This window comes from Callorhinus ursinus, unplaced genomic scaffold (assembly GCF_003265705.2).
Source record: "Callorhinus ursinus isolate GAN/ISIS: 27379988/994484 unplaced genomic scaffold, GSC_fseal_2.0 scaffold31, whole genome shotgun sequence".
Lineage (NCBI taxonomy): Eukaryota > Metazoa > Chordata > Mammalia > Carnivora > Otariidae > Callorhinus > Callorhinus ursinus.
Window position 1 is genome coordinate 11,574,075 of NW_027397093.1, and position 13,813 is coordinate 11,587,887.

Here is a 13,813-nt window from a genome sequence, read left to right on the forward strand (position 1 = left end):
GCTCCCTGCTCTGCAGGAAGCCTGCTTCTCCCTCTCCCACTCGCCCTGCTTGTGTTCCCTCTCTCGCTGTGTCTCTCTCTGCCAAATAAATTAAAAAAAAAAATCTTTAAAAAAATAAAATAAATTAAAAACACAGTAGATGGATTAAATGACATATTAGACACAACTGTATGAGAATTAGCAAACTGGAAGAGCTGAAGAAATTACCAAGTGGAAAATATAAACTGAGAAAAGATATGAAGGGCAGAGTGAGAAAGTACAACATTTTTCCAACCAGAGTTCCCAAGGGAAAAAATAAAATGAGGGAAGAGTTAAAAACTCAAAGAGATAATGGCTAAGAATTTTCTAGGATTGGTTAAAAGAAATCAATCCTCAAAAATCAGGGAGCCCAAAAAAAAATCCTAAAAAAATAATTAAGGTCTTAAAACCCCAGAGAGAAAAGTCATAATGTACAGCAAAACAACAATTAGGCCAATGGCTGATGTGAATGCAGAAACACTGGAATGGTATTTTCAAAGTGCTGGAAAAAAAATTACTATCAGCCCTAATTTGTTGATCTAACGAAATTATCTCTCAAAAAAGAAGACAAAAGAAAGATATTTTAGGGGCGCCTGGGTGGCTCAGTTAGGCAGCCGCCTTCGGCTCAGGTCATGATCCTGGGGTCCTGGGATTGAGCCCCACGTCCAGCTCCCTGCTCAGCGGAGAACCTGCTTCTCCCTCTCCCTCTGCCTGCCACTCTGCCTACTTGTGCTCTCTATCTCTCTGTCAAATAAATAAATGAAATCTTTAAAAAAAAAAGATATTTTAGACAAACACTTAAGAGGTAGGGTGAATCTCAAGAAGTAGAGAGCTATACCTACAAGGAAGATCTATTCATCATTTCTCTTATATCTCAAAGAAAATGGTAAATGTGAGTAAATGGGGAAAAAGCAACAGTTTAAGACAACAATAGTTATCTAATTTATGGGGTGAAGAAAGAGGACAGAAACAAAATCTTAGGGGTCCCTGGGTGGCTCAGTTGGTTAAGCAACTGCCTTCAGCTCAGGTCATGATCCTGGAGTCCCGGGATTGAGTCCCGCATCGGGCTCCCTGCTCAGCAGAGAGTCTGCTTCTCCCTCTGACCCTCCCCTCTCTCATGCTCTCTCTCTCTCTCTCATTCTCTCTCTCAAATAAATAAATAAAATCTTAAAAAAAAAAGAAACAAAATCTTAGACAGCCATATATAAAGGGACAATGGAACTAGAGATATTTTACAATCTTTATATTACTCAGGAAGACAGTAAAGATGCTAATTAATTTGACTTTGAAGTTAAATACACATGTTAAAAAATTTTCCAGAAAACCACTGTAAGACTAGAAATAATAGGTATACCTTCCAAACTAGTAGTGTGACCATCATGTTCGACTCTTACTCCCATGTTGACAGGACATCTTAAAGAAATTCTAGCCCTCCTTTCAGACAAGAGATACTAAGCTCATCCAGTATCTACCATAGTATGTAGTCATTACATATTTGTTACATTAATTTGGTTCCAGAATTAAACGAATTCTATTTCACAAATGGATTATACTTCTCAACTCTGCCTAGAAGGCCAATTCCATCTTATTATTTTAGTGAGTGGCCTGACTATCCCTTCAATTTTTTCTTTTTTAGAAAATAGGACAATGAATGCTTGGGATAAAATACCAAATCCTAAGCCTCATTTCTTGCTTCTAAGCTGGGGGAAAAAATTTTTATATACATGCTTTTCTCCTTACTAATGCTCCAAAGGAGATATCAATCAAAAATTTAGATGTTTGATTTTAATCATGGGAAAATGGCAATCAGAAGCTCAGGCACCTAAACTGTGAGTGATATTTTCCCCACAGTTGGTAAAACTGTATATTCCACAACATATGGAATTCTACTGAAAGCTTTCACTGGCACTTTGCCTTGTTAAGCAAAAGTTAGAAGTTATGCTAAGACATTTAAAAAAAGTGAACACTGCCTTTTCATTAGACTAACATTTAAAATATGACTTAAATACCATGGAAAATATATTAATATATCTAACACTCACTGAGTTCTTAACTATATGTCAGGCATACTTCTAAACATTTTTATGAACTCATTAATCCGTACAAAAATACACGATGAGTCACGTAGTACTATGATTAGCTTTGCCTTACAGAAGAGGACCATGAGAAAAAGATTAAATAATTTCCCCAATTCACATACCTCAAAGGTGTCAATCAATACAGGGATGTGAACCCAAGGAGTTTAGCTCTGGGGCCTTTACTCTTAATCATTACACTCTACCGTCTCCCAAGATTCTTGTCTTGTTTATATGCTGATTTACCTTCTATCTATATCTAAAGTCTGACTGTGGTATTTGCTAACTCATACTAGATTCATTTTGCCAAAGTTGTCTATTCCATTTATTTGCAAAGGATTAAAACTAATAGAGAAGTCCAAATCCATGTTATATTTTTACTTACACCTACAAATTCTGCATATTTCTGTACTGGGCGGGATTATTCTCATCTGCACCCCAGGACTTCATGCTTAGAATTCATTCAGGAAACAGGAATTGGATGGTCCTACTACATGCAATGCCCTGTGCTAAGCAACAATTTACAGCTACTTCCTAACTGGCAGTTAAATTTCACCAAGATCACCCATAGCATGATATATATTTTTTCAAAGAAGCATAAAACAGTTTTGGTCGGAAGCAGTAAACAGTCTTCCCATTTGTTCATTCAACAAATATTCTTCAAGATTCTAATATGTGCCAAAGCACTATGATGGGTGCTAAAAATTCAGGGCAAACACAGCAGAACCAATATTTGCCCCTTAGGGCTGTAGTGGGGAGAAAGACGTTAAATAAGTAATAATCACACAAATAATTACTTATAACTGTGATAAGCAAAAAAAAAAAAAAAAAAAAAAAACACAGGAATCATGATAAACGGACCTAACTCAGTTTCAGAGGTAATGTCAGGGAGGGTGTCCCTAAAACACTGACATTTAATATGGAAGTTGAGGATTCATAGCAATGACCCAAATAAAGAAGTCCTGAAGAGTAGTTCAGGCAAGGGAATAGCACTATGCTTTGGAGGAAATGAAAACCAGGTGTGCCTGGAGTGCCACAAGACAGCAGCTAAGCCAATGCTCAAAGGTCTTTTCCTCACTACGAGGCCCACCACCTGCTCATTCTGCCGCTGGCCCACTCTTATTTTCTCCATGGCTCCAAGGAATAAAGTATGTGCAGTACTAGTGCATGACCCTTTAAAATGAGTAACTTAAATTCTGCAAACAATTTCACTGGTGGAGAGGATGTGGATAAGATAAATCTTTTATAAGATTATAAATTTCATCTGTATTTTAACAACTTGAGGCCAGAGACCACATCTTATATATCCTACTATCATTCAGAACACCTAGCAATGTGCATAGCAAGGATCTGATAACTAATTTTGCTATTTGGAGAGAAAAGCTGTAGGATAAGAAATTTAAGTGTTAGTAGTCTTGATTTTTTTCTATGTAAGAATTACGTCCCCATTCATATATCCTTATCTACTTTAATTGTATGAATAAAAACATGTCTACCTCACAGATAAAAGATGAGCCAGGGCTTCAGAGATGGGTTGGAGAAAGAAGGCTTGAAATACAGGGAGCTAGATAATAGAGGTCCCTCACCTCCCAACTCTAAGAACAAATGTGCTATTTCTCTTTCTTCACAGAGAGCTTACTTCTGGGAATAAGTTAAACTTATTTCAAAAGAAGGAATGACTTTTACTTGGATTGTGGCCAGCTGCAATGAAATTCAGCCACTTTCCTCTTAAAAGTCATTCAACTAGAAATCTTATCAGTGGGAAATTCTCTAAGGGCCAAAGATTCTATTTTCTGCAACTTAACAATATTTGTAAAACATTTTTAGTTCTAAGATTCACTACTTCTCATCCTCTGTACACACATAACCTCCCACATTCATACCAATCCAATGTGCTGACTTCTAACAGAAGTGACATAAAATTTTTTGGACTCTAAAAGTCCAAATATGTAACAACACAATATAACATCATTTATGAATCTTTGTTTCTCTCTGTGATTACATAACCATTTGTATATAGCAACATTTGAGGGCAGGAAAGGAGAATCACCATCCAAAGGAGGCAAGAGACAGTGAGCTATCCTCATCAGAATGACTAGCTGGGAGAGCAAGTATCAAAGCACAATACACTTAGGGAAGGAATACCATGAGCAAGGGACTGAGATAAGAACAGCACTGGAAATATCAAGAATATAGCGCAGTCCTTGCCCTCCAGAAACCAACAGTCTAAAAGGGAGATACCCTAGGGGGGGGGGGGGGGGGGTAGCCACAAATCAATCATCAAAGACTAATGATCCAGCATAGGAGGACACAGATCTACCAAGGGACTGGAAGGAAGGCAACAAATCCCCAACTTCCTGTGTCTAATTACCCAAGTCCCCTTTTATCCATTACTCTATCATATTCTACCTATTTGTCTGCACATAATACACATACCTAAATAGATTTAATCAGACTAAAGCCCCCATTATCTTTAACAAGCATGCCCAGATTAGAAATTCTAATCTAACCTAGATTAGATTAGGACCTAGCCCATTATTTTGAAGTCATCTCATTCCACACTTACTGAAACAAGCAGTTAGCTAAGTACATCATGACTCCTTAAACTGCACATGACGAAGTCTTGGGATATTGTATCAGACTCCGTCTCCTAGCTTTTCTTTGCAAAATTTTAAACAGGAAAGTGAATTAAAGGGTTTGGGGTTTTTTTTAATGATGAAAAAGGGTAAGAACTGGTGCATCTATATACAGTTTAGTTTGCATTTATATCCAGGGAAACACAAATTGGTTTGGAGTAGAGAGAAAAGAATAAGACAAATCAAGTTCAAATAGACTGAAAAAGGCTGAAAAAACTGAAAGAAGACTGACTAAAGACAGATTTTCTAAATTTCAACAATGAAAATGTAATACTTCTGTAACAAGAAAAATTTTGTTCCTTTTGAAAGACCATTATGAAGGCTCAGCATGATAACAGTATACAGTTCAATATTATTTATATTATTATATGAAGGATATAATACTTTAATCATGATAAAAATACAAATGAAAAAAATTCCCTACCTACATATTAATCTCTCCTTCCCTAATAAATCTTTTTGTAAATTATTAAGAAAAACAAGGGGGACGGGGCCATGGGTGGCTCAGTCAGTTAAGCGGGCAGCTCTTGATTTCGGCTCAGGTCATAATCTCAGGGTCATGGGATTGAGCCCCACACGGGGCTCCACACTCAACAGGGAATCAGTTTGAGGATTCTCTCTCCTTCTCCCTCTGCCCTTCCCTCCACTCTGTCCCAAATAAATAAATAAATAAATAAATCTTTTTTAAAAAAGAAAAAACAAGACAGTCTTTCCCTCCATAACCATTCCCAGTGAAAACTAAATAAGTACTAAAATGGCTGAAAAAGACAGAGAAGCAGCAACCTCAATCATTCAAAACGTTATGTTATCTGAACTTAATTCTGTGGCCCAATATCCCAAACACCTATTGCAAGAATTCTACAGTTCTGACGTACAAGGAATAGAAAGACAGATAAAAGCCTCCAATGGGAGACCCTACCTCCAATACATCGACTTTCTTCTCTGGGTGTTTTAGAGTCTTATTACATATCCAACTTTACTCCTTAAACCTCACTTTGATGTATTTAACTCCTTAAACCTCACTCTACATATAGAGCACTAAAGGCTGCTAAAGCTTAAAAAAATCAAGGCTGAAATTTTTTTCTCCTTCTAGTCCTGTCTATATGGGAAGGTTTAAGGGCAGACCTGCCCAAAAGCAACATGAAGTCATTGAATGACTCTTCCTCAGCAAGAATACTGAGCATATAGCATTATTCTAGAAAGAAATCCTGCTGTGATACCAGCTAATCTCTGACATTTGCTCATTAAGGACTGCTACTTCTTTTGATACTGCTCTAATGCTGGTTTATTAGGTAAAAATGTAACCCACTGGCATGACCATGACATAAGGTTCAATGAAAAGGCTGGGCCAGATCAGTCAAAAAGCAAAAAAGACAGTTCAACTTTATGATAGTCCTTGTCTCCCGCCATATGGTTCAAGGACGTGAGGATCTTTTAATAAGGAATTCATGATTCATAGTATGCTACTACACTGTAACCAGCAGGACTCCAAATAATGTATCAACACCTGGTCTAAATTGTTAAACTTTAAAAAGACACTTCCAATTTTAAAAGAATGCAAGATCCCAATGCCTCTTTCAGATAGGAACATATTCTCACATTATGATTTTAATAAGTGGCCTACGTAGTTGAAATGACTCTGAAACAGAGAACCACAACCCAAAATAGCCTGAACACTTTTGTTATCTCAACCAGTAGGCAGTTAGCCATTCATGCCTTCCTCTTAATATATATTCTACTCGTTTCAGACAAAGCCCACAATAAATTCAATAAGACTGTTCAGATTCAGCTATATCAGATGTCTAAAAGCTGGGGATGAAAAATGTTCATTACACAAGATTTCTATTACAATATTTTGCACATAAAAAGTAAATACTATGTATATGTTCATTTAGTAAAAAAAAAAAAATCCTATTGTACATCTATGGTCACAGCCTGACACTAGAAATAAAATAATGAACACAATAGATGTGGTCCCTGCCACTGAGAAACCTAGAGTCTAGTGGAGAAAACAAACAGTGACCAAGTATGGTGAATGTCACTGGAACGCATATACATGCTATGAACTGCAGTAAAAGACCAGGAATAATAAGACCCTCTCAGTTTTGATACGTATAAACCATAGGCATTTTATATGTATATAAATGACCAGTAATTATATAAGTATATAAAATGATCAAACTCCTTTTTTAACAAGTATACAAGAAATATTAAAACCCAAATAAGTCCCATCCCCATAAAAGTACTTGCCTTGATGCTGCCCTTACTCCTGGACTGTAACAGAAGGAGGCAACTTAAGATACTGTGGTTAATACCACAAGACTTTTACTCTAACATATTCTGTACCCTTAGAGTTATACCAGTGCTATTTATAAAACAACTTTGGAAAAGCCCAATTTCTACTGTGCAGATATATAAACAAATATTTTTTTAAAGATTTTATTTATTTAAGAGAGAGGGAGAGCACACACACGCACAAGCAGGAGGAGAGGAAGACCGCAAGGGAGAAGCCAACTCCCTGCTGAGCAGGGAGCCCAACAAGGACGTGGAGCTCAATCCTAGGACCCCAGGATCACGACCCGACCCGAAGGCAGATGCTTAGCCAGGTGTGCCACCCAGACGCCCCTAAACAAATATTTAAATTGGGGCTCTACTAAAATTAAAAACATAGTTGTAGAAATACTATAATCTTCAAAACTCTTCTGTTCTCTCAAACACATGAGTAAATGTTAAGTATTATTGGAACAAAGTTCACAATCTGACCCATTCATTTATCTCTTTTGAGCCAAAGTTTTTCATTTTTCAAATGAAATTTCATGATTGCCCAAAGAATCCACAAACCTACCTAGAAAACTATGTAAATACAGAAATCCTATAAAAGTACTTTAAATACTATTCTAATAGGCTTTCAAGCTGAGCAGTCATACAGACCATAAAAAGCCTTTATCTGTTTTTTGCAGGCATAAATACTTCTATGCTGATCTGTATCTACTCTCATGTTGTTTTCTAAAGAAATGCTGCAAAATGGAATGTTGCTGTGAAACAGAACCCTACCTTCACATCATTCTTTTCATATGTGGGCCCTTCGTGCAGGCCATGCCAAAGCCAGGCTTTAAACAGATAATCTTGCCAGGCCCAGGACACGTGGCAACTCTGTAACTAACGGCATTCTTGTTGCTTCAAATTCTAGGTGGAAAACTTCCACTGATATTTAACAACTTTGCTCTAAGTGGACACAGGATAGTGCAGTAGAGTAAGAAAAGGATACAGAGTAAGAGAAACAGAGTTTGGGTTCAAGCTCTACCACTAACTAGCTGCGCCACTGTGGGCAGGCTACTTAAATTCTCTGACCTACAGCATCCTCATCTGTAAAACTGAGACCACCACAATACCTACCTTAAAGGATTACTATGATAGTGTATATGAAAGTATTTTATTAACTATAAAGGATTATACAAATGTTCTTTTTATTCACTTTATTAACTTTTTCTTTAATGTAGAAATATGTTCATTTTAAAAACTGGGAAATACAGAAAAAATATTAAAAAGAAAAAAATCATGACAGGCCTATCACCATTGTTGTTATTTTATGTATTTATTTAAGATTTTTTGTTTTTTCTAAGTAATCCCTATAGGCAACATGGGGCTCAAACTCTACAACCCTGAGATCAAGAGTCACATGCTCTTCGAACTGAGCCAGCCAGGTGCCCCTGTTGTTATTTATTTTAACGGAAAAAATCTAACATCAACCAAGAAAAAAAAATTAGAGCAAAAATAATTTCAGATGCTAATATTGATCATTTACAAATGACAAAATTAATTGCCTATTTCTTTTTAAGAGCACAACAGTCTTTCCCATCTATCAGGTTAAAGTAAAGACAATGCTGCTATTTGTACCAGAGTTGGTCTCAAGAGGGTATGATATATGGGCAAGGCTCATAAAAGTCAAGGCCACAGAAACTCCCAAAATAAATATTTCATGAGCCCAAGGAGAAGTTACAACACATGCCCTCAGATGCAATGGAGAAGGCAAAGGGTCTGAAGCCCCATTAATAAAACTACCACAACTGAAGGGTCACAAAGACTGACGGATTGCCATGGGTCAATTCAATAGAAAAAAAAAAAAAAGAAAAATTTATATAGCATGCTATAAGACAGGCAGTCTAAGACTTCTGACTTTTTCACACTACTCCCTGAATCCCACCTTTGGAACTTCTTACCCCTCCTCTATTTTTCCTTTCCCACCCTTCTTTCTCTTAGACCCCCTTCCTTGTTTTATTATTGCATTAGAATCATTCTCTGTGTTTAAAATGGCCTTATTCCATACAAGAGAATATTATTCAGCAACAAAAAGGAATGAAGTTCTGATACATACTATATGATACCATGGATGAACCTTGAAAACATTATGCAAAATGAAAGAAGTCAGACACAAAAGACCACATATTTTATGATTCCATTAACACAAAATGTCCAGAAGAGGCAAATCCACAGAGACAGACAGTAGACTGGTGGTTGCCTAGGACTGGGGAGGTGGGGGATGGGAGAGACTGGGTGACCGCAGCACAAGGTTTCTTCTTGAGGGGGCACAAACTTCCTAAAATTAGATTGTAGTGATAGGGGCACAACTCTGTCAATATATTAAAAACAAAACAACAACAAACAACAAAAAACCACTTAATTGTATACTTTAAATGGGGGACTTGTATGGTATGTGAATTATACCTCAACAAAACCGTTTTTAAAAAATGGTCTTATTCAGGATCCTGAGTTGAAAAAAGGACATGTGAATAAATACTCCCATCCTACACCTCCCTAAGTGTGCAGTAAAAGGGATGACTCAGTTGCGATAAGATGTGTATGTTAAGTGACCGGACTACACTTGTTTAACAAATATACATGAAGTTACAAATCCAAATGAGTCTTGCCCCTCTAAAAGTAGTCACCTTAATGATGCCCTAAGTCAAAACTTGGTCCTCAGATTCTCAATAATTCTATGCCTTTGTTTGGGTACTTCTTTCTGCTTATAAAGCCTTTCTTACCACATCTTTAAATCAAATCCTACCCATCTCAAATGTTACATCCTCCATGAAGCCTTCCGGATCCTCCCATCAAAAGTAATCTCACCTTACCTCTGAACTTCCAGGGTACTTCACTTCCTTAGAGTCACTTAGCACTTTCAATCCAGTATTGTACTTATTTTGCCTAGAATCATGCTTACTGCTTTGACATTAAAAGGGGGTCTCAACAAATACCTATTTGATAAAGGAATGACTATACTTAACAATTGAGACTTTCATCTTCATCTGGTAAACTTTAATTTTGGAAATATCCGAAGTTCATTTAGACTCAAGAATGGCACATAAAATAGGGCGAAGGAATGCCCATTGCAGATGAAATTTTCTTGATGAATTTGACATATGTATGTAAATAATCTGAGAGAAATTTCAAACAGAAGCACTGGAATAAAAACATAACCTCCCAAGGTAATTGAAAGAAACATGAATTACATTAAGTTCTATAATATTTGTTCAAAATTCAGTTTCCTTATTTTATAGTAACACCACATGCTTTTTCCTAGCACAACTGGAGAGTTCTATCATCAGGTTCTATTAACTCTTCTTCTACTATATTTCTAATTAATTCCTTCTCCATTTTCCCTGCCATACCCAAAGTCCAGGGTCTCATTATCTTCATGACCAACCAATTTAAAAGGTCTAATTTATCTCCCCTCCCACAGTTCCTTCTTTCCCTCAGCAATACTTACTGGGCCACCCTGTGTGCCAGTGTTGAGCGTAGGAACTGGGGAGCACATAAATAAATGTCAAATGAGGCTTGTGCCCCAGACACAACCTACTTGGGAAGCTGACACATGTACATAATTCATCACAATACTCAGTAGCATATATGTAAGGGCCACAATTGGCATTGAGAATTTCAAGCAGTGGGCAGGTCCTCTGGCCTCCAGAGAACACAACCTATACAGTCTCCCTCCAACACTATTCTCATCCCCTCCCTCCTCCCACTGTCTTCGTTCATCTTATTGGATAAGGCCTTCTGTTAAACTGCCCATATGTCACACGCTGACTTCGTCTCTAATTTCTCTCCAACTTACTTCCTGAGCTAGTCCAGACAACATACTTGTTGTAACCTGAAAATGACTTACCAGTACCTTTGTTCACTATTGACTATCAGCACAATCCTTCCAACTTTCTCTCTGATTAATTCAAATCGACCAATCCCAAGTCCCTTTTTTTTGTATGTATTAGGATATAACTATATGTAATTTTTTTTTCAGCTCCTGACTGGCCTTATTTCTTTTGTATTTGTCTCACAATGTCTTTGCAGTGTTTCCTAACAAAGCACATATCACAACCACCTATGGAGCTTCTTAAAAATACAAAACGCCTTGAGACTACCTCATGAAGAGCTCCTCAGTTAAGTCTGCGATGGGAGTTGGACATCTTTATTACTAAAAAGCCCCACGGGTGATTCTGATGCACAGCCCAACCTGAGAACCACTGATTTATTACAATGCTCCCTACGCAGCATTCAATTCTTATTAATTCATGCACTGAAGCTCATAAATAACTTTTCTCTAAATAGCCTAACCAGATATCAACCCCTAGACTAAACTAGCTCTGTTCCAAGTGCAACATGTGGTTTTAAGATTTCATTTCCTGAAGTACTCCATGGAGGGACACTATTACCCTGTCTCTTTACATTGTTTCCTATTTGTTGAAAAATGGAGGCCTGGAATGCAGCCATGTTAGACAACACTACATAAGAATGTACTCTGGAGTCTTAGATTAAAATTAGTTATAAAAAGAACAAGAACAATGTAGAACTAGATATTCTGAATGAAGACAGTGTTCTTACTGAATAGATTCTTACTAAATCTATACAGAAGGAAGAAGAGGAATTTGGTCAGTAGAGTTCCCCCCATCTTCCTAATGATCAGTCTCTTGAACTGCCTGAGAAGGGCCCCCAAAAACGAGGAAGACTTTCAGCAGCTACAGTGCGCCTGGTGCATTCAGTGCTCTAATCAGTTAAGTAACCCAAGCCCCACCCAGACCCACAGTTGCCTCCCAACCTGCCAACTACCCTGACACAAACTATTTTCACAGTTCAGTGGGGGAGCAGTATGAACTTTTTCCAAATTTGTCCCTCACAGGCAGCAGTGGTCTGAGTCACCCACCCAGGGTGGGAAAGAAAGTGTGATAGTAGTCAGGGCAGTGTTAGGAGACTGGTCACAGCACCTCTTTTCCCATTTCAGGAGTGAGCTCCGCCTCCCCTAGGAACCACCTAAGTTAATTAGTCACAGCTGTGGGCTACCGGGGTCTGCAAGGGCCACTCAGCCACCCACGAAAGTTGTGGGTCGGGGAGGAGACGCCCCGTCCTGCTCTCCGGCAGGGGCCGCAGATCCCAGATTCCACAGGCCTCTCCCAGCACTCCATCTTGCTTCCTGCCAGGAGGAGGGGCCGAGGAGGAGAGCCCCCGGAGTCTGGAAAGGCCCCAGGGGGCGGAAGTCGTTTGACAGCAGGTAAAGCCAGGTGGAAATCTCTTACGGGAGGGAATAAAATGAAAGGCGGCAGGGTGAAACGAAAGAGTAAAGAGGACTCGTGGTCATGAATTATTGCATAAAGAAATATAAAAAAAATTACCCGGTGTTTGAGAGTGCCAGCGGTGTGAGCAGAAGTAGAAATGCCTAGGAAGGAAGGAGGAGATCGGGAGACGAGTGGCCAGGAAGCCAAATGGAGAAAAGAGTCAGCCTCGGGGGGCGCGGGGGGAGGGTGGCGAGTGAGGCAGGTCTCAGGGTGAGAAGTATTAGAAAGGTGAACAACGCGGCTCAAATAAGAATCCCTGGAAGGAAAGGCGGGGAATCCGTACGGGAGCGCGCCAGCCCATAGGCCAGACTGGGGAGGCCTAAAAAGGAGCTGAGAGCAAGGCTGTCAACGTGAGGGGCGACAGCCTGCTGAGTGAAAGGGACCATCAGACACCCTAACAACTATCATTTACTGAACGCCTACTGTGGGTCATACGCTGCGCTAGGCACTTTACAAATACCACCTCGCTGAATCAAACAACAAACCCGCAAGGCAGGCATTATTATGATTGCCCCCATTTTATAGATGCAGAAACTGAGGCCCACAGAAGCTTGGGAGCTCGCTCAAGGTCACAGAGTGAGGAAATCGGGATTCGAACCCATGGCCATCTGGCTCCAGAGCCCACGCGCAAAGCCACAGGCAGCTAGCCGGCGAAGGGGAGCCACTGGGATGTCTCCTGACCCCGCTCCCCACCCCAGGCCCAGCGCGCTCACCCGGACAAGGTTGCTGACGGCCGCCTGCACGGCGGCCACGGGCGCGGTGAGGTCAGGGATGGCTTTACCGTCCACCTCGCCTTCCTCGTGCATGATCACCAGGTGCGAGATCTGCTGCGCCACCGGCTCCAAGATGCTCTCGATCGTGCGCGTATGAAACACCGGCATCGTGGCAGCTAGCGGGGCGGCGAACCGCGGGCTACAGAGAATTGGGAACGGCGGGGCCGGGAACCCGCTGAAAGACCGACTGCGAGCAGCAACTACGGAGACCGGGCTTCCCTCGGCGTAACCAGCCCTGCGGGCGCCCCGCCCCATCGCGCCGCCGCGCCCAATGGTAGCACCGCTCAGACCGGGGCCGCCACGCCTATTGGTCCCGCTTCAAGATGCTCCGCCTCCGCCACAGCGCCGCCAAGACCCCGCCCCGCCCCCATTCCCAAGGGAGGGGCCTGGGATTGGGGCTGCGCCGCAGGGATTGCAACCGGATTCCGGAGTCCTAACGCGGGGCGCTCCTTATAAGGGCATGGTGGGAGCGGAGCGTGCGGCTGGAATCAGTGGCCCCGCCCCAGGAGCCACCTCCCGCCTGGGCTCTGCAGAGCTCCGCCCCTCTGCAGAATCACCTCAGCGGGGCGGGGTCTCCTCACCTCCCGCGGCGTTGGAGTCTCCAGAAAACCTGGGAGCCATAGGTCTCCCCGCCCCCTCCTCAACTTTTCCCTTTGCACAATGCCCTCAAAATGGTCTTTCCATTTCTTCTCAGTAATACATGG

General features: G+C 40.5%; 1 protein-coding gene across 2 annotated transcripts in view; it reads right to left on the bottom strand.

Moving 5' to 3' along the window:
• Positions 1 to 13,365, bottom strand: part of VCL (vinculin) — a 110,407-nt gene extending 97,042 nt beyond the window's left edge. Inside the window, exon 1 of one of the 2 annotated variants that reach the window (XM_025850349.2) lies at positions 13,050 to 13,365. In XM_025850349.2, coding sequence (XP_025706134.1) covers positions 13,050 to 13,364 — 315 coding nt within the window. In that variant the 5' untranslated portion in view covers position 13,365. The remainder of the gene's footprint in view (positions 1 to 13,049) is intronic. The other variant, XM_025850348.2, reaches the window with a different exon arrangement.
• Between the last annotated feature and the right edge of the window lie 448 nt (positions 13,366 to 13,813).